This window comes from Mus caroli, unplaced genomic scaffold (assembly GCF_978045245.1).
Source record: "Mus caroli unplaced genomic scaffold, Mus_caroli_1 scaffold_1, whole genome shotgun sequence".
Classification (NCBI taxonomy): Eukaryota; Metazoa; Chordata; class Mammalia; order Rodentia; family Muridae; genus Mus; species Mus caroli.
Genome location: NW_028227256.1, coordinates 383,420 through 405,934, shown reverse-complemented (window position 1 = coordinate 405,934; position 22,515 = coordinate 383,420). Strand labels below are relative to the sequence as shown.

General features: G+C 39.5%; 1 protein-coding gene across 3 annotated transcripts in view; it reads left to right on the top strand.

Annotated features, from left to right (window-relative positions):
- Xkr4 (XK related 4) overlaps window positions 1-22,515 on the top strand; it is a 459,508-nt gene that overhangs the window by 430,553 nt on the left and 6,440 nt on the right. For all 3 annotated transcript variants that reach the window (XM_085835370.1, XM_085835368.1, XM_021171114.2), the window contains exon 3: window positions 13,703-17,322. In XM_085835370.1, coding sequence (XP_085691496.1) covers window positions 13,703-14,649 — 947 coding nt within the window. In that variant the 3' untranslated portion in view covers window positions 14,650-17,322. The remainder of the gene's footprint in view (window positions 1-13,702; window positions 17,323-22,515) is intronic.

Genomic DNA, 22,515 nt, shown 5'->3' with positions numbered 1-22,515 from the left:
TGGACTGGGCGAAGTGGGGGTGCTGGGTTCTGATGATGGTGAGTGGTCTTGGTTTCTGTTAGTAAGATTATTACGTTTACCTTTCGCCATCTGGTAATCTCTGGGGTTAGTTGTTATCGTTGTCACTGTTTAAAGATTGGAGCAGAAGCTGTGTTCCACTCACCAGCAGTCCCAAAATCTTGCAGCGGGGGTCGTGGGTAGCTGGTGGGTGTCAGGCAACCCTGCTCTCCTGCTACCCCGGCGCTGATCCGGCTGGATGAGGCCTGTGGCCCTACTCAGGCCGGTTTCTGCTTCCCTAACTAATGCAGTCTCAGGTCCTGCGCAATTGGATTGGTGCAGAAGCTGTGCTCCACTCACCAGAAGTCTTAAGATCCTGTGGCGGGTGTTGTGGGTAGCTGGCGAGTGTCAGCCGACCCTGCGCCCCGGCTGCCCTGGTGCTTTTCTGACCGGAAGAGGGTTGTGTCCCTATGTAGGCCGGATTTCTCTCTCCCCAACCAGAGCAGTCTCAGGTCCCGCGTGATTGGACTGGAGCAGAAGCTGTGTTCCACTCACCAGCAGTCCCAAAATCCTGTGGCGGGGGTCGTGGGTAGCTGGTGGGTGTCAGGCAACCCTGAGCTCCAGCTACCCTGGTGCTGATCCGGCCGGATGAGGCCTGTGGCCCTACTCAGGCCGGTTTCTGATTCCCTAACTAGTGCAGTCTCAGGTCCCAGGCAATTGGACTGGAGCAGAAGCTGTGTTCCACTCCCCAGCAGTCCCAAAATCCTGAGGCGGGGGGGTCGTGGGTAGCTGGCGGGTGTCAGGCAACCCTGCTCTCCCGCTACCCTGGCGCTGATCTGGCCGGATGAGGCCTGTGGCCCTACTCAGGCCGCTTTCTGCTTCCCTAACTAATGCAGTCTCAGGTCCCGAGCACTTGGATTGGAGCAGAAGCTGTGCTCCACTCACCAGAAGTCCCAAGATCCTGTGGAGGGTGTTGTGGGTAGCTGGCGAGTGTCAGCCGACCCTGCGCCCCCAAGAATTTTTCTAACATCTCATTTTTTTTTAAACCCGGTCTATATAGAAGTCCCCTGCTCCATTGTGCTGTCAGCCCTAGGTGAAATTGGTGTTAGATCAACACCATTTTAGCCTAGCTCCATCCCTTTAGTGTACCACTTGTAACAACAGCCTCCAAGAAATAAACTTTATAACTAACTAGTGCTAGCATTAATTTTGTTCATTGTTTATTATGTAGGCTATTGTAACTTTTTCTGTTTCCTGTGGGGCTCCACCCAAGACAGCATTTCTCAGTGGGTCCCTCAATTTTTAGTCCTTACATTGGCGCCACATGTAGTGGTACAGTGGCCATGGAAAACTGGGTTATCTGAAAGGGGGGCTGGAAATGAAAAAAGACGGGTGTGAGAAATGGGTAAAGCCAAGACAAAATTTCTGATCAAGGCTCAAAGTTTAATTTTGTAGCTGCAGATTATAATGGGAAAACCACAAAACCCATCTTTTATTTCAGCTAGATTATGTTTTAAAACAAGCTCAGCATACAGTCTATTCTTCTACGTTCCTATAAGAACAACAAGGCAGATGACTCCACCTAGATCATTAAACCCATTGTGACAAACACTTGAGATCTGTTTAGCCTGCTCAAGGCTGGGTAAAGGACATGCCAAAGGAGTCTTCTTTGTCTGCATAGAGTATGAAAACTTATTACCCATGTGATGTACCGCCTCATCTCAAGTTCAGTTAACACCAACCTTCCTCCAATAAAACTCCTTTCAATTTTGGGCATTAAAGTGCCCTTGGGAAGTAGAAAACATAAGGGAAAAATTAAGAACAGAGCTAGGATTTGTAAAGGCTGATTGTAATTTTTCATTCCCAAATCTATATGTCCATCAACCTATAATGAGATATGGGTCTCCAGCAGACACTTTCCTGGACCACTAAAATGCCCTAGATATATGTGAGCACCTCCCACCTCCTTCAGGTTTGTTTCTCTCATCATGGTTCACTCACCACCTACTCCCACCCCATGTAAGGAATGTGTGAACTTTTCCTGGCAAATGCTGTACATTTCCCTGTTCTCAAGTAAAGGCCCAAATTCCAAGCCTCATGGCCATGACCTCCAACCTTCTCCTGTTAGTGTCTCCACCAACACTCCTGAAATATACCTACCTAGCCTCAGCTTTGCCTGTATGCCTGCATGTTAATTATGTGTGTTGAGAAAGGGTGAGTGCCATGGTATTTTGTAGAGTTGATTCCCTCCTTCAACCATTGCATGGATTGTTAATAAAGGCCTCAAATATTCAGGTGTGCATGACAATTATTTTTACCTTCCAAACCATGTCAGCACTTTTCCCCTCCATTCTTTACCACCTCTTTCTCCTAAACTGAGTCTCTACCTGTGTGTGTGTGTGTGTGTGTGTGTTTGTGTGTGTGTGTGAGTGTGTGTGTCCTCTCTATCTATCTACCTTTCTATCTGTCTATCTCTGCCTCTGTCTCGATCTGTACCTTTCTGTCTCTCCTCCACCTTGTCCCCCGCTATAAACATGTCTGTTGTAAATTTACATCTCACATGCTGAGTTTTCAGTTCTGCCATTGAACTACATTTTCACTGTGAGACTGTACACTTAGTAGCAGATGTAAAATAATTGATTATAAGAGGATAGAATTGAGGGAGGTGTAGAGAGAAAGAGAGAAGACAAGGATGCTAATCTTGGAGTTTATGAGTCACGGTACTCCTTATGCAAGTTAAGGATGGCTATATCTTGCCACTGCCCATGTTTCCCATGCCACATTTGTTCCTATGGAAAGTCTCACCATAGGTATGAATTTTCTAGACAGAGTCACCTGTTGGCTTCTTTCCCATCTCTCCTACCATTAAACAGCTTTGACTCTCAATGGTCTTTAACACAAATATCATTTCACCTAATGTCATTCTGAACATAATATGACAACACTGTTTCTCTTTATTCCTCCTAACCTACACATGCCTCATGCTCCCTGGTTTGATGTACCTATCTCCCAGTTACTGATTGAAATTTTATGTTGCCATGCTAAGGTTCATTTTCAAATTCTTTATGAATGAATAAATATGAATTGGATGATCAATTGGACCTCATGAAAACTAAACTCAGGACCAGTCTCTGTCACCCTTCCAGGGATGCACTACATTTCAGTCCCACTAAGCAGACCAGTAATCATTATTGCTGGTAACATTAGTATATGATTTGCAGCATATAGGCTACTGAATCCACACACATGACAGAACATAGAGAGCCTTGAGAGCATTTGGCAAGAATGAACATAAAACTCCCATCTAACATTTGCACTAGTACAATCAGAGGCCTGGCTGAAATGAGCAACTAGCCTTCTTGGAAGCAGGGTACATAATAGAGCTTAACAAGGGACAGGCCAGGTGAACTCTAGAGTCCATATTGTCCTTCCCCTTAGGAAATTAAAATGGTCAAGTTTATATAACTATAGACCCTATGCTCCTTATTAGATCCCCTTAGGAATAAAGAGGCAACCTCTCTAATTTATTCATGCTCCAATTCCAGTCTGTGTGAGGAATGTAGGAAAATGGAGACATTTATTGTAGTTTCCTTGGCTAGCTGGATGGACACAGGACTTCTGAACTTCCAGGCTGGTAAAATCTTTAATATAGCCAGCCATACATAATATCTTCCCAAAGTCATTGGGCTTTGGAATTAGTCCCTAATGTTATAATTTATGAAAATGAATATTAAAACAATAAATATTCTAAAAAAAATCTGTGAATCCTGACCCTGCTCTCCAACTTTTACTACACAAGTCCAAACATTAGATGAGAAAACATGAAGCTAAAGCATGTATGTTTGCCCAAATGACTGCTACTTTTCTCACATTGTCTGTGGCTGCTTTTCACTATTAACTTGAATGGTCATGATAGAGAACCATGTGTCCTATGAAGCCCAAACTATTCACTTGGACTGTAAGAAAAGTTTTCTTTCCTTAGAGTTTACTTGGGGGAATTAGTTTTTACACTTTAAGGAAGAGAGACACTTGGCTTTTTCCCACAAGCTTCTTCAACTCCATTCACATTAACACTTGGAAGGATTTCATATTGTGCTGCTCTTATTATTTCCCCCACAGCTGTACAATTTTCTTTCTCAGATGGATTATAAAATGCAGGTGTATCCCTAGAAAAACTAAACAAAACACTTAAATATTTTAATCAGAGGTGTCACAAGGTTCAAAATAAAGATTAAATAGGCTTCTGAGTACAAAGAATGAAAGCCCCTGGAACAGTGAATTATTCTCCTTATTGTCACAGTGCCCAACAAAGGGCAGAGAACAGAAAGCTTTGTACTTTCGTATTATCATCTTGTTGATACCCTATTTGCAACTCCCTGGCATGCTCTAAACATGGCAAAGAAATTGGGTACCATTCTGATTCTGGACACTTATTCTCTGACCTGCTACTATTAGATCATGCACTTCAATTCAAATTGAACAACATTTTTCCTCAGGAAAAAAAAATCAAGATTTTTTTCCTTTTTTTTTAAATTTTTATTAGATATTTTCTTCATTTACATTTCAAATGCTATTCCGAAAGTCTCCTATACCCTGCCCCTGCCCTGATCCCCTACCCATCCACGCTCACTTCTCGGCCCTAGTGTTCCCCTGGACTGGGGCATATAAAGTCTGCAAGACCAAGGGGCCTCTCTTCTCGATGATAGCCAGCTAGGCCATCTTCTCCTACATATGCAGCTAGAGACACGTGCTCTGGGGGCACTGGTTAGTTCATATTGTTGTTCACCTATAGGGTTGCAGACCCCTTCAGCTCCTTGGGTACTTTCTCTAGCTCCTCCATTGGGGGCCCTGTGTTCCATCCACTATCGGATTGTGAGCATCCACTTCTGTATTTGCCAGGCACTGGCATAGCCTCACAAGAGACTATCAGGGTCCTCTCAGCATAATCTTGCTGGCATATGCAATAGTGTCTGTGTTTGGTGGCTGATTATGGGATGGATCCCCAGGTAGGGCAGTCTCTGGATGGTCCATCCTATCATCTTAGATCAAATTTTGCCTCTGTAACTCCTTCCATGGCTAGTTTTTCCCTATTCTAAGGAGGAATGATCTATCCATGCATTGGTCTTCCTTCTTCCTGAGTTTCTTGTGTTTTGCAAATTGTATCTTGGGTATTCTAAGATTAAGGAGGATATTTTCAGAAATCCGAGAGCACAGAAAAAGAAAGAAAAGAAAAAGAAAACTTTCTTCCCTGTGCCCCGTTCTTCTGATCCATTTTATGAAAAGAATTCCAAACAGGAACCTTTGACCAGGTACAATCATGGCAGCTATGGTCTGAGACTAGCAAACAGAGTTGACGGATTAGGTGTCTGATGCCAAAGAAGGCATTAATTACTGGACTTCTAGAGTCTATAACAGTTTACAGGTAGACAGTCCATGAGTCTTGATTATGGGAGTGTCAAGAAATCTTTGCCATTATTAGTGTCAGATCTTAACAACTGCAACCTGTGTGTAGTGACTGATTCAGACTCTTTGCTAATATCAGGAGCTCTGAGAAGTCAGTTAACCTGTCTTTGGTCCTTGGATTTCTTATTTACCACAAAATATTTGCTTCTGAAAGTTACCCGAGAATTTACACTGCACAAAAATTTAGGTAGACCTCATACTCACACCTGAGCATGTACACAGAGCAACAAATGCTCATTCCTTGTCTGTGACCATAAACTGCAAACACTCTGGTGAAGCTGTAAAGTTTCTTACAAAGCATCAGTGCTAGGATCCTATGCAATGGAGCAGTGAGTTTGTTTGGCCATGCCATAAAAAGAATAGCATATTCAGAGCGTGTAATTGATTTTGTGGAACATCAATACTGGCATCATCCTCTGTCATTATGCTTAAAAGTTTTCAAAGCAACATCTTTCAAAGTGCTTTGGATTTGTTTGTTTGTTTGCTTGCTTGTTTATTACTACCTACAGTCAATTTCTAAATCAGCCAATGGTCAGATGATTGACACCACAGCTTTTGGCTTCCTTGTACTTGAAAAGGTTAGGTACTCTTTTCCCTGGGAAGAGAAGAGAGACAAGTCCATTCCTTTGATTGAAGACTCAAAGATTAAAGCACTTAATTCAATTCCATTGAACCTCCTACATCCAGGGAATTAGTCTATCCCTCTTATGAAACAGTCTCTGGAGAAACCCATGAAGCTAGATTGTAGTTTCCAGATCACTAACAAAGTAACATATTTTCTTCCATAGTGTTTGGAAAATTTGCAACCCTAACCAAATTTCACAAGAACAGTATGTCAGTGCAAAGAAGAACAATGCAATTCTTCTGCACATTGCAGGTCTTCCATGGTTCTGGCTTTGCATATCGAGCCTGCTTTCTTTGCCTTCCTAGCTTGCCCCTTTCAATTCTTATGTGCCAGACACTGTGTAATGCATTGAGGGCTATAGAATTAGTATGCAAGATGGTGTTATATTTTCCTAAAGTTTCCTCTAACAAGAAACATAATGATTAAACAAATGCAAAAAAAAATCTTTATAAACTGGACTAAGTGCTCTGCAGAAGGCAGGTACCTGAAGTTGGAAATGCATCTATGAAAGACCCAATTTACATTTAAAAGTTAGAAATGTCTCCTTCATAGTCTAGAAACTACAGAATCAAGGGACATTTAATTACATTCCCAAGTGTTCCAGCTCTGTATTTATTAATTCCAAGAGGAAATATTTAAGTAAATATGATAGGTCTTTTGCCTGCACAACTCCATCCCTACGAGCCACAGTTTAAGCTATCATCTTTTCAAATCTTAATATAAATATTTTCCTGCACTGCTCATTAGAGATGCATGTAGATACAAATCATGGGAAGACTGTATGAGCACATGTTACTTGAGATAAAAAGCAAAGGTTTACAGTGAGTGCTGTGTAAATTTGATGGGAAACCTTGAAAGCAGATAAGAATTTGAAGCAAAGCTGTGCAATATAGTTGGACCATAGGAGGAAAAATAGCTACAGAAAACTCTCTTCATTCATTTTCTCCTGCTCTATCAATATGGCTGAAGCTGCATACTTTACAAAAAGTGGAGTTTTGTTTTGTCTTGGTTATGGGGTTCAAGAGGAGCAAGATGGAAGCATCTGCTTTCTGGCATGAACTGGCAGATCATTTTTCAGTGTAAGAGTCCAAAGAGGGAGGCAGTGAGGAGATAAGAAGATTAAAAAAATAGAAGATAGAAAAGCTGGGTTGGGAGGTATTGTACAAGTTATGCCAAGCAAGCTCATTAAGAAATACTACAGCCGGTTGTGGTGGCGCACGCCGGTAGGATTTGCTGAAGGAGGCAGAGGCAGGAGGATCACGAGTTCGAGGCCAGCCTGGGCTACACATTTTGCGGGGCGTGGTGGCGCACGCCTTTAATCCCAGCACTCAGGAGGCAGAGGCAGGCGGATTTCTGAGCTCGAGGCCAGCCTGGTCTACAAAGTGAGTTCCAGGACAGCCAGGGCTATACAGAGAAACCCTGTCTCGAAAAACCAAAAAAAAAAAAAAAAAAAAAGAAAGAAAGAAAGAAAGAAAGAAAGAAAGAAAGAAAGAAAGAAAGAAAGAAAGAAAGAAATACTACATCGTTGACTGGAGAGATGGCTCGGTGGTTAAAAGCACTGACTGCTCTCCCAGAGGTCCTGAGTTGAATTCCCAGCAACATGGTGGCTCACAGCCATCTGTAATGGGTTTCTCTTTTGGTGTGTCTGCAGAGAGCAATGGTGTCCTCATATACATAAAATAAACAAATGAATCATTTAAAACAAAGAAATAAAAAAAAAAGTACAGCACAGCATATTATATACATTTTTTTCCTGAAAAGGAAAGTGAATGATCAGAGCTAATCAAACAATGTTACACAAGAGGGATACAAAGTGTCTTAAGCACATTACAGACTGGACAAACAGTGGCCTGGATTGATAACTGTAGCCCCATACAGATGGGAAGAGTTGGGTTCTCTTGTTCTGAAGCCACAGTTCAGCCAAGGCGCTGGCCCTAGCCACAGCTGGCTTTGCTGGTATTTTTCCTAGTTTTAGTGAAGGAACTATGTTCCTTCCCCAAACATCAGGACCTGAGGGTGATGAGGAAATATAGATCAGCCCAGTCTTCAACAACTTTCTTTTGGAAAGAGCCTAAAGATCATCACAGTGGCAGGTATATGCATGTTCATAACAAAAGGCATTTGGAGAAGCTCTAGACTCACAATAGTTCATTCTGATGGAAGAGAACAACACATCCCTAAAAAAGGTGACTAATCTAGTCGTGAAACTAGAGCCCTCACTATGTCCACACCGGACCCCACCTCTCTTTCCACCATGCCAGTAGCAACACACTGGGAACTAAGGTTCAAACACATAAACTTCAAGGGTCAAACTACAACCAACCATCTGACAGATTTTTAGTAAATTACTTTTTAAAAAAATTTTAAGTTTGAGAGCAATTTTGAGGTCAGGAATGTACAACAGTTAAACTTACTTCACTAATAGAATCATTTATTTTTAAACCGTTCAATCCCAAGTTCAGCCCAAGACAGGAGGAAAGAATAGTAGGAATATAATCAAAGAAAGGAGAAAAAGAAAAAGAGAAGAGAAGAGGAGAGGAGAGGAGAGGAGAGGAGAGGAGAGGAGAGGAGAGGAGAGGAGAGGAGAGGAGAGGAGAGGAGAGGAGAGGAGAGGAGAGGAGAGGAGAAAGAGAAGAGAAGAGAAGAGAAGAGAAGAGAAGAGAAGAGAAGAGAAGAGAAGAGAAGAGAAGAGAAGAGAAGAGAAGAGAAGAGAAAAGAAAAGAAAAGAAAGAATAAAGACATCATAAGAAGGAAAGGGGAAGAGGGAAGGGATGACCAATTGCTGTGCACTTAGAGTTCCTGTCAAGGACAACGTCAGCTCACTGAGTCACTAGTTCAAGAGTGTCTGCTGGGGATGGAGGCTCACTGAGCTACTAGTTCCCTTAGTGTTATACACATACATTTGAAAACACTTCATTTAAACTATACAGATTTCTTGAACAATTTCCAGTAACTTGCCTGTGGCTTACTAATCCTTTCCTTTAGTATTAAATTAGAAGTCCCAAACAAACCTTCTCTTAGCCTAGAGAACACTTGGAATGCAGTGTTTCCAAGGATGTTTTATTCTTACAGCTCTAATCTAAAGGAAAGGATTATTTATCATCCCTCTATCAACTGTGTCTCATCAATCTTTCTGGCTTCCTATCTCTTTACCAACTTTCAATGATAGAGTTAACTGTCACTCCAACCTAAAGGCCATTTTACTCACAGTCAGAACAATTGTGGGAATACAGTGCAGTAAGAAGGAAAGCTCCTGGATCAGGTGGACACAGCCTGACTGAAAGCTGAGAAGCATACCAGAACATGTGGATTTGGGTGGATTTGCAACATGACATTTCACTCAGGCTATACATAAACCCCGTTCTTAGAACTGCGGCAGCCAGTCTAATCATGTCCTCTCTTGTTCTGAGAATAATGTTAGATGTACAGCAGGGAAGAAAAAAGGGGAAATCTCATGTTTCCAAGAAGAAGTGAAGGTTGTCAGTAAAGAGCCATGCTGCTTCTGGACAAGTCCTCAAATAAAGAGACATGGCTCTGGAGCTCAAAAAGAAAGGTGGTCAGGATGGATGTTAGATTTGAGGCATGGTAGGATTTGGAATGATGCAGGCTGGGAAATGGAAAGACCCAGGACTGCATCCCAAGGGATATGAGTAGCTCAAAGACCAGCAGACAAAAACAGAAAGACAAAAACAGGAAGCATATCTGAAATAAAGAAGTATCCCTTGACGATGGATGGTGGTTCTTAAGCAAGAGGAGGCCCAGGCAAGGAGCTTGTAGAGATGTGAATAGAAGAAGAGAATACAGAGAATGATGGATATAACAAACAAAGTCTATTTATAAGAAAGTCAGAGTTAGCTTTGAGGTAGATTAGGATGGAGAGATAATCATTTAATTTCTTCTCTACAAAATGAGATCTGTCAATGAGTTAGGTAAACTGAGAGGTCTTATGTCAAGATTAACAGAGTAAGGAATAACTTAGCCCCCTTAAGTTCCCTCTGGCTATTTTTTAACCACAAGAATAAAGTTTTCATAAGGGATATGTGTCATTCATTACTTTAAATGAAATACACAGAGACTATAGAAAGAATCTTTATATTTTAGTATTTAATGTGGGGAATTATATTGATCAATGTCATTTATGTATTCCTGCCTGGACTGTATAACCTAAATAAATGTAATCATAAGGACAGAAAAAATATACTTCAAGTGAGGAATACTGATTTCCTTTTGTGGAGTCTTGTGCTCTTCAGAATATACAAGTGTCATGATAAAGCAAAGAAAACCTGAAAAAACAGTCCCTATTAAAGAAAACTAAATTCAGGAGCTACTGAATGTAAAACCCTATTCTAGATTCAACCCTTTACTATGCAACAGGTCTGGAATGGACATGATTAAGGTCGTTTGACAAAGGTGGAAAAATGATGGTAGTTAGTAAAATGTGTTATATTTATAGAAAATTGGCTTAAGGTGATAATTTTACTGTGATTGTGGAAGAAAATATGCCTACTGTATAAGAACGCGCTGATGTGCTTTAAGGTAAGGGGTTTTACAACCCATGCAATTTAGGGGAGGATGTAGGGTATCTGCTTTAGTATTGCAAATAACCAAGTTGATGTAATTTGCATTAAGAGTTTATACTGTAAGCACTCGATAGCAGGTGTGAATTTATATCTGACCTATTGTAATTTGTAAGAAATGAAACAGAGTTATTGAAGATAGATTTAAAAAAAGAAATTAGCAACACCAGGGAGCTTAAATGAATAAATGTGAATATATTTATGCATACACATACTTGCATATATACATACATACATAGGAATGTGACAATAATAATAAAGACTGTCAAATTGAGAGTGAGGGAGCCATGAGGAGGGCTGAAGGGAGGGTAGCTTGGAGGTGCTGAAGGGAGGAAAGGGAAGAGGGAATTCTATTTTAATTGAGAACACAGTTTTTAAGAAAAGAAAAAATAATGAATTAATCAATTGGAAAAATGAAAAGGAGAGTCCACTCATGGTTAAAAGGGTCAAGACTAGAATGAATGCTTCTACAATGTAGATCCTCTTAATTATACGTCATGTGTGTAGAGATCAAAGCAAGACAAAGATCTCCTCTTTGAATTCCCAGCCTGTCACTCTCAAGTCTTAGTTTGTCACACAGGCAGAATTTCTCATGAAGAGTACAGGAAAATTTGGAAGCAATTAATTTTCTATATTTTTACATTTGACAGCAGGTAACATTGTGGCACTGTGTGCTTACAGCTACTACAAGTTGAGAATTTATCTAAATAAATAAATAAATAATAATAATAATAATAATAATAATAATTGGGACCAGGAATATTTCAAATTTTGGATTTCAGTATAGAAATTCATGTTTATACATTCTTAAACATGAGGTTCAAGTCAAACACAAATGTACTTCTTTCATATATGCCTTACACACATGCTCTAAAACTCACTTTAGATAATATTTTTGGTGCAACTGTATTTGTCTGTAACCCACAGGTGGGACGCTTTCTACCTGCAGTGTCGGATAAACACCAAAACTTAGGGATTTAGGAGCTGTTAGGATTTTTCTTTTGCATTAGGGAAGTTCAGTCTACTTCTGAGTTTTAGAAAATAGACAGGACTAACAACTTCTCTGTTCAGCTCAAAGGGTTCTTTGGTTTACAGAAGCCTAACCAAAAGAAATTGTCTTTCTCAGATGTTCTGCACTTGAGCACTTTCTGAAGGAACAGAAAGAGGTTTCATAGCATCTCAAAGACTCAGGAACTACCTTGAAAACATAGAGTACAACCTATTCAAGAGGCTGCTTGCTGCACACTGTAACCCCACTGCTCAGAAATGAGCATGAGGATTTGGAGTTCATGCTAGACTATGTGTGACCATCTCAAAAATATTCAAATGGTGCAGATAAGGAGAGAAGATGAGCAGCTCCTATCCTGTGCAGTACACACATTGAAATTAAAAGGGCACAATCTTTGATCTTTGGTCATAAATATGTTGGTCACATGTATGATCTTGACACCTTTTATTTCCCAACCTCTGACTTTTTCTGTTTTCTTTCTCTTTCTTCTCTTTTCATTCCTAAATTTTATGTAGTTGATATTTTCCAGTGCATAGAAATGGAGTTACCATAAACTCCTTTGTGTGGTGATCTCTGGCCGTCCATAACTGAGTAAGATGTCTACCAATTAGCAAGCAATGTGTGTGCTTGTTAGAAAAAAATCTGAATGTCCCAGTGCCCACAAAAATCCACAGATTTTCTTCTTGATTCACTAGAGAAGTGTGAGAAGTGACTACTGGAAACTATTTTTATAAATATTTGGGGGCCTTTACCTTGATTGATAAGAAGTGACTGGAGGAGTTTGGTGGTTATTTTTTTCTGTGAATTTCACTCTTTTCCATCATAGTTGCCTTTTAAAATTCATTTCTCATGAGTAGGAGAAAGTGAGGTTTCTTTAATAAAGGTATTCTTTAAATTTCCAATTCCATATACCTTCTATTGTTTCCAAAGAAGAGCAAAAGCAGTGGTGCAACCCACCTACGATGAATGACAGATCTGTTGAAGGAAAAAACAGATGAGCTTTACAAATCATTAGACCTCCTGAGTCTTAGAAACCCTTGTCATTGATCCTGAAGCAAACTAGCTAGCACACAAATTGACAAAGCACAATTCCCCAAAAGATGTCTCTGTGGAGAGGCTTCATGTTCTATGGTGAACTTAAGGACCACGCTTATGAACTCTGAGACACAGTGGACAAAGTCAGAGTGTAGGGAATCAGTGGAATGATCCTGCTTAATCAGAGATGTCTAGCTAAACGATGATAAATTATGAAAAGTGGCTTAAAAAGTGGTTTCCATATGATTTTTATTTTACAAAAAGCTAAAAGGGAAATGAGAGTGAGCAGATATTTCTTCATCTAAGGAGAAGGTAGTAAGCAGGTGCAAAATCTGACAGGAGAATACTGAAATGCCATTAAGGGTAATGGCACAGCAGGTGTTTCAAGAAATAAGGGCAAACTTGCTGCATGGACTCTGGTCTTTATCACAAAGGAGTATGCTGCTTTTGGGAACAAGGCACATCATTCTTGCTTGGAGGAAAAAAAGACAAACCAGCTGCTAGTCTGTCTGGTGTCTTCCATCACTGTTCCTGTCAAAAACAGGACTCTCCAAGCCTTGGAGATCGGCACTTTTAAACCAAAACCCTGGCTTTAAATGCCAGCCACAGTCATGCATGAAGACAATATTTTCTCAAGTTAAAGCAACAGCCAGTTCCCACCCTCAAGCATATGGTAGTTTTCCTGCTAAACAAACAGGGCCCTTGATCAACTTACAAAACACCAGGAAAGCTAGTCCCACCACATTTCCAGATCTCAAACACTGTGCTGGCTTTGTGTTCCCATTAACTTGGGCTTTTTAGAGTATTTGTTGTTTCACAGAGGATGGCTACTGGGATTTCCACAGGGTTGTTTAACCCAATTAAAACTCAAAGAAATAAATAGACTCTGCTGAGGTTTAGCTATCTTGTCCCAAGTCACCACAGCCATGTGGCTTGACCTCCCATACTATCACTGTCTCTCACTTTTGACCAATGTCTTCCTGTTTGCCTTTGTAGGTTTCACAGCAGCAGCCTCCCTTGTGTCCTTGGCTTGGGCCCTAGCCTCCTACCAGAAGGCTCTTCGGGACTCCCGAGATGACAAAAAGCCCATCAGCTACATGGCTGTCATCATCCAGTTCTGCTGGCATTTCTTCACCATCGCTGCCAGGGTCATCACATTTGCCCTCTTTGCCTCGGTTTTCCAGCTGTATTTTGGGATATTTATTGTCCTCCATTGGTGCATCATGACTTTCTGGATTGTCCACTGTGAGACAGAATTCTGTATCACCAAATGGGAAGAGATTGTGTTTGACATGGTGGTGGGCATCATCTACATCTTCAGTTGGTTCAATGTCAAGGAAGGCAGGACACGCTGCAGGCTGTTCATTTACTATTTTGTAATTCTTTTGGAAAATACAGCCTTGAGTGCACTCTGGTACCTCTACAAAGCTCCCCAGATTGCAGATGCATTTGCCATCCCTGCATTGTGCGTGGTTTTCAGCAGCTTTTTAACAGGTGTTGTTTTTATGCTGATGTACTATGCCTTCTTCCATCCCAATGGGCCCAGATTTGGGCAGTCACCAAGTTGTGCTTGTGATGACCCTGCCACTGCCTTCTCTCTGCCTCCAGAAGTAGCCACAAGCACACTACGGTCCATCTCCAACAACCGCAGTGTCGCCAGTGACCGTGATCAGAAATTTGCAGAGCGGGATGGATGTGTACCTGTGTTTCAAGTGAGACCAACTGCACCACCCACCCCATCATCTCGACCACCACGGATTGAAGAATCAGTCATTAAAATTGACCTGTTCAGGAATAGATATCCAGCATGGGAGAGACATGTGTTAGACCGAAGCCTGAGAAAGGCCATTTTAGCCTTTGAATGTTCCCCGTCTCCTCCAAGGCTGCAGTACAAGGATGATGCCCTTATTCAGGAGAGGCTGGAATATGAAACCACTTTATAAAACACAAGGAGCCACAGTGTTCACATGAAGGGGTAATAGCAGGGCTGTGGCAATAATGACACCTTATCCAAGAGTAGGGCAGCGAGCTGTATGTTCTTAGTCGTGGTATGGTTTGATCTTCCATCAGCTGACTGCCTGCTGCTGGTGTCTATTCAAGCCAGCAGTACTGAGAGTCTCTTACTCTGCCTGAAGGGCACTGTCAGCTTAATATGACTGTTGCTACAAACTCCTCCAGCAGAGGTTTCGGGCACATTCACTGGAGGATAACATTATTGTGAAAAATGTTGCCTCTAATTATTAGGGTATTTTGATGGGTTTTACTAAGTTTTGCATAAATATGTTCACACACCACCACCACCACCACCACCACCCCTCAATCAAAGGAGTTAAGGTGGGGCTGGAGAGATGACTCAGTAGTTAAGAGCACTGCCTGCTCTTGCAAAGGACCCAGGCTTGAGCCCCAGCATCCATTTGGTAGTTCATTGCAACTCTAATTCCAGAAGATCTAATGTCCATTTTTGGCCTCCTCAAGCACTGCACACACATGGTGCATAGACATATATGCAGGCAAAATACCCATACACATAAAATAAAAATAAATCTCAAAGAAAAAAAGCTTAGGTGATTTCCTTGATGCAAAGCTCACAACATACTCCAGGAAGAAAGCAGCACACTTGGGACAATTCTATAAACTGTTCTCTCCTTTGCAAACCAGTAGCATCAATGAAGTGGACAGCAAAACTCAAGTGTTTACACTCATACTAACTAGCTTTGATGGGATGATTCTTTTTCTACATATTTCAGGATTTGTTTTTACTTTAGGTTTTGCAGATGAGAACATTCTTCATGACAGAAATCCTATGCAGCACATATATGGCTTTTGATGAGACCAAGGAGCTCAATATCTGTAATGTAAATTAAATGCTAATCATAATTCAGTATTCAGTTGCAAAAATATAATATATAAAAAGAGTCTTTGGGGAAGGGACAGAGTGAGATTCAGATTCTCAGGTGTGTGCATCTCATATTGGAATGCACCCACAGAGCCACAGGAGAGGAACAAGGACTGTTTCAAGGTCTGTGTCCATGTCTGTTTCCAGAACTGTTTCCAGGTGCAGAATGACATGGGTCAGCAGGTATGATTCCGGAAACCACATGCCACATCTTTCGAGTGCCAAATTTTGTCCAATTACAGAACTGATATGGAATCCCCAAAATCTGAGAATAAGTGGTTTCCCAAAACAGACAAAAGAAGAATAATCAGGTTCCCTGCAGTGTACAGACTTACCCTCTTCCCATCCAAGGTCAAAATGATGTGTCTACTAGAGACTTTGGGACACAATTTAGCAAGTGAGAGCATACAGATACAATGTGTATGCCATTAAAAAAAAACTGCCTGGACTGCTTGAGGGCTTACCACTCCATCAGCTAAGATTTGTATTTGAATCATCTGTAAAGTTGTGCTCTTACAAGCTTCTGAGTTTTAAATACCTCCATACAGCAAGTAAACATTCCCGCTTTCTGTTTTCGGTGTCCTTGGTCATGGTGCTTTTGTTGCATTAAAAGTGCCGGTCAAACTTTGATAGTATTTTTTTATAGTTGGTGCAGAGTGGAATAACTCATGGATTATTTCAATATTTTTGTAATAAAAATATAGGGTGTACATATAGGCATCATTGCTTTTTTTTATAGACTTGGAATTATTTAAAATACGTTAAATGTCATATTCACTTGGGATGTCAGAATCCAGTCTACAACTCCATCAGCCTGCCTCACCAGATGGAAAACACTTGTCTCTGGCAAGATCACCTTATATTTAGCAATTTGATGGCCCTGAGAATCTGAGCAGGGGTGCTATCAGAGTATCAAGTGAAGAGGGAAGTAGCCTAACTAGAAAAGGGCTTGTGAAGACTGGTCAATGTCTCACAGGAAATCAAATATGTGATTTCTTTCATCCATCCATTAGAACAACCTGACCACAGTGGAAGATGTCTTAAACTTCCTTGCCTGGTTTTATACTATTCCAGCTGATATATTAAAGATTAGACAAGTCATTTAAAAAAGATGGAAGATCGCTTCTCGGCCTTTTGGCTAAGATCAAGTGTAAAAAAGATGGAAGAAAGTTTTATTTAAGTATTCATTTAAAATAGTTAAGATCTACAGCCACCACCTGAAATGGACATGATATCCAAAGATTGTGGTCCCCAAAGTAACATCTGCAGGAAGTGACAGAGGGCTCAACCTGGGACTTTTTGGTAAAAAGCCCCAAAACAATTTTTAAAGACAGACAATTTTTATCAGACATACTTCATAATATTCAAAGATTTGACCCTTCAAGCAAGATTTCCACTACAATACTCAGATCTTTTGTTGAAATGAAAAAAATATTCCCTTGCCACAGTAAAGCTCCAAGAAGACACTTGGCTTCTCGCAAATGGTGAACACAGTCCATTCCAGTGGTGAAGAGAATCACAATAATTTGGGCAGATACTTTGCTGGTATGCAGAACCATGAGTTATTAACTTCATTAGTTCCAAGACAACTTTTAGCTGATGAACTCTGAAGACTCACCCTCCCAGGTGGACCATAGCTTTGATTCTGTGAGAGAATAACAGTTCCAATGTAATAGTGTCCAGCCAAACAATCCAACAGGATCCTCCACTCTTCTTTCATGTAAGTTGTAAGTTACTTCTCAACTTGACCTCATATGTAACATGTTAAGGGTTAAAACGGCCATGGTACAAATAAAAGGTAATGTGCTTGGATTCTCCTGGTAATATAAATAGTCAAATAAATGTAAAAATCCTGATTTTCAGCTATTTCCCAAATAGTGAAAATATTCTTGGTCCAGACTTATGAGAAAATTATGATGTTTTAGTGAGTGAATTCTTATTAAGGAAACAAGTTATCAACCATGTTACAGTAGTGACTTTCAAATGTAAGAAAAGCAAACAACAATCATAGCATTGCTCCAGCAGGACTTAATGTTGCTCTGATGATTCAGAAAGCACTGGCTGTCATCAGGCTCCTGTAGAACATAAACACAGACACTGGAGTTAGAAGACAGGATACAATGAGGCACTGATAATGCACAAAGAAACAAGTATCATTCTTCATAAAATCTTATTTTCATCTGACATGAAGCTCTGCACAAAATAGCTGAAAATAATCCAAATGGTGAGCAATGGCTAGCACACAAATAGAAATAAGGGACTCTTTGTCTTGGGCTGAGACTTCCTGGGCCTGAATCCACTCTGGTTAGCTAAAAACAAGAACTTGCTATCTTATAGTAGCTAATGTTTCCACAGGATTGTCATGTCTTCTAAAGAAAGAAAATCTAATTAGCATTTATAGATTAATCCATACTTAAGAACACACATACATACACTTTAACTGTGCAGAGGCTTCATTTGTGTCTCTTTTCTATGCCTATCAAAGTCTGATTCCCAAGAAAATATGTCCTTTACATTCTCTGCATACTTACAGTATCCTTCTTAACTGTGCCTTGTCCTGTTCAAGAACAGACTTTGCAGACACTGCATGAAAATTCATTTGTGAAGAATGCTACTAACTCAACAGATGAAATACATTCCCTTATCAAGAGGTTAATATTTTGTAATTCAAGTATTCACAACAGACAAGTTACAGAGATAATCTAAAGAAAACTAATCTGAGGATAAATGTAAAATAGTGGATCTGTAAACACCCAGTTTACTTTGCTTTATGTTTTAATGACATGATATGCTTTGGACAGATGGTTTGACAGGCACTTCAAGGTGCCACTAACCCTGATAGTATGAGTTCCACTTCCAGAATCCACATGGTAATAGAGAGAACTGACTCCTTCAAGTTGTTCCCTGTCCCCCACATGTATGACATAGTATATTGATGGCCCTGCATATATATTTTAAATAGATTGAATGATAGATAGATAATAGATAGATAGATAGATAGATAGATAGATAGATAGATAGATAGATAGACAGATAGATAGATTATAGATAGATATGATAGATGATAGATAAATGATAGGAGATAGATAATATAGATTAGATTTATTGACAAATGATAGGTGATAGATAAATGATGGATATGAATGATACGTAGATAGATGATAGATAGATAGATAGATAGATAGATAGATAGATAGATAGATATACAAATGATAGATGGAATGGTATATGATAGCTTTTTGGACTTTTGTGCCCATAAAATGGCTCAGCAATAAAGTTAATCACTGAAAAAAGATACAAACTTGACCTGAGTTTGATCCCTGAAACTCATATAACATAAAGAGATATCAATTTCTCCAGATTTGTCCTTTGACCCACACACAGACCATGGCACAGGTATCTTCTCACATACTCTCAATAAGTACACAGAAACAGACAGACAGAAAGACTGACTCTTTTACATGCATATACACAGAGATAAACTTAGAAATGCATGGGAATAATTTAAATCTCCATGACGTTTTGAAATCACTTATAGGACCTTTTAGAGCAGAAACTTCTATTTATTTCTTTTTTTAAAAAATCAACTGTCCTTATTGTCCAGGCCTGTAAGACATGAAATTCCTTGCTCCATGATTTGAGTGAACTTTATCATCCTTAAGCATCTCATCTTTTAAGTGGCTTAATAGAATAGTTTATGTTACTTCGAATTTTATTGAACATGTGGCTTAAGTCAAGGAAAATGTGTATGTCTATACAGGGTTGTATAAGTTGAGAGTCACTTTCAAATGCATTAGATGCTAATGAGTGGAAACAAATTCTGACACAATGTTTAGACAAGAATCCTGTGAATTTTTTCTAATGAACTACTTTCTAGACTAAATATATGCTCCCTTGCATTCATCACATATCTTTGCCATTAGCCACGACTGTTTCTATATAAAGCTTGGATGAGTTGCCTGCATTTTTATATTTCCAAGGAAAATTCCTTAAAGCATCTTTTAAAAATAGTTCCAACTGTCTTTCAGAATCAGAGTCTGGGAGGATGGGGGAGACAGAAGCTGACAGCACAGCATGACCAAGGTGGACCTTGATATAATGTTAATGATGGACACAAATCATCTCACATTTCTTTGACTAGTAATGCAGTGTCACTTTTGAAAATAGCAAAAAAAAAAAAAAAAAAAAACATTAATCTTCCAGCTTTGACTTATGACACCAATCTGCTACCCAACATTTGATGCTTCTAAATGACCAGGAATAGGTGACTTCACTTTAGTCGCCCTCCCTGAGTCTCTTTCCACAATCTGTACCCAGATGAGAAATAACTTAAACACTAGGTCACATCCTTTCTTCTTTCTCAGGCACCTATAGTAGCATCAGGTCATGACATAGCTTTCTGTCAACAGGTCTTGTTCAGTTGCTGTCCTGAAAATGGTCCCATCACTAGTCTCTAGATATGTCCCTGTGATGGACAGCCTCAACAGGATCATTACCCATTAGAAGTAAAACAGCAGCATGTGGGTAGAATTGGATAAAAACATAATGAGTCATTTAATTTTACTAATTGTAGCAATTAGGCTAGCCCACAAGCAGCTACCACAGCAGAGAGCCAAATGGAAGAAGTGGCAAGCAGCCATGTGCCCACAGAAATAAGGGGCTCAGAAACTCTCCAAAGAGTGGATAAGGCATTAGATAACCTTACTGTCTACCTGACCTTTCCCCTAGATTATATGAAAAAGCAACATGTTAGATCATTATTATATTATAGGCAGTAATCTTGCCCATAAACACAAACTGTAGCCACCTGGGTGGCTTAGGCTTTGCTATGCAAGGATGTTGGATGCTCCTGACTTGCCTAATGATTTTGTTTAAATGCTTCCACATTATACTGATATGACACAAACTCAGAAACAATCTAAGCTGAACATTGCTTTGGTTATTTTGTTTTCCTATAGATTTCCTTGTGGCTTGATCCCCATATCAGTTAGAGTATCATTATTAAGAATTTGCCATGTGTTAGTGCTGTACTGAAGATCCTTACCTCTGGGATCTATCTCCCTTACCCCTCACAAACACCAGTAAGTGACATCATTTTCAGATGATACATTCCAAAGATGGTAAATAGCTTGTCAAAGACATCACAGCTAAACTAGGGAAACATAATGACAAAAGTTAGACACAACTTCTACCAACAGAAAGATTTCCAAGAACAGTGGTCATCTCTCCAAAGCTTACTTTTTGACTCAGCAAGCCCAATGGGAAAACAAAACCGTGTTTCAATATTTTCCAGGAATACTTCAAGAAAGACTAAAAGATCTCTGGGTGGTGAGAAATGGAAGTCTCTATTGTATGAATCCAAATACTGCTTCAAATTTGACTCACTGTGGGTGGGTCAGTGTTTCCATTTTTTGTTCTGTGTTTTTGGTCTTTGTTTGTTAGTTTGTTTGTGTTTGTTTTTTTTTTTTTCATTTAGATAGCAGGCCTCACTCCATGACCCTGCTCTACACTAAATTAAGTCTGAAATATAAAGTTCCCTCATCCTTCTTTCCTTGTGTTTTATCCGTGTCTCTGACCATTATCCAGTTAAACAGACTGAAAAATAATTAATCAAAGCTACTCATGAAAGTGAGACAGTTTGAGATGACATTGTTTTTATATGATAATTCATTCCCATCTTACATTTCACCAAATTAATGTTTAAGGGGATTGTTTGAAGGCTTAGTGCTAATCTAGAAATGTTATCTCAAATTGAAGAGCTAGATTCAAAACCAAAAAAACCCAAAAAACAAAAAACAAAAAAGAGTATATTAAGTATAGATTCAAATATATAGTGAATTCTAAGGCATTTGGTATGTTCTTTATCCTTGCAATTTAAAAGCAGTGATATATGTGACAAAGTCCTATCCCATCCATTGATGCCAGGAACCAAGAGTTAGATAGGAACTGGGTTTATTGTTTGAACAGATGCTGAAAATGTAGCAGATATTAAACCAATTTCCCAACCCTTCTGTTTGTTTTTAAAATCCTCTTGATGTTCAGTTTCAATGACACATCCAAAGTGGCATCTCATGTTCCTACTTAAACAGATCTTGGAGAACTTATGTTAAGTTTGAGGTCAGTAGTTTCAACAGGATATTAAAGGAAACCTGCATTATTCTATAGATGGGACAACTGAGATCAGGGAGTTTTGTAATCAGTGTCACATATTCAACCCTTACTAATTCCCTTGGTTATTTATTCAGAAAGCCTGATCCTGTGACTGTAGCCACTAAATCACCAACAAGGATAAAAGAGTCAGTAACTCACTCACAGTGGGTTCTAAGCTGCTTAACTGGTTCCTAGGCTTCATTTCTAAATCATTTCTACTCAAGAACACTGACATTTTTCTTACTTCAATATATACTTAATTCTACATTAAAATGGTAAAGAAATATAAACTTTTATAGGACTTACCTGTAACCCTGCCACTAAGTACTTGGCACACAGAGACAGGTATGAGGAAACTATGTAAATGTATATCAGTACAAATAAGGAAGGGAAGGGAATAGGCATGTTATATCCTGACCACAGAGGCTCAAGTCACCATTGCTACATTCACCTGCAGGTTATCACTTTCTTAGACATTTAGACACATATAGTTACTGATGAGATGCTTGTATAACAAAGATCTCATTTAATATTGAATTAATGAATTAAAATAATAAGCAAATATTAGCAGCATAGTACAACACAAAATTCTCTTTTGTGCTATTATTGAAGCCTGCCACCTTCTCTGTTATTAGAGTTTCAGAAAATGTGAGGTTTTGTGTTTTTAATTATACTTTCATCGACCAAATTAAACAGGTTTGCCCTTTCCTTTCTCTAAGACTTAATTTGCATTAAAATGGAATTAATCAAATTCTTACTTTAA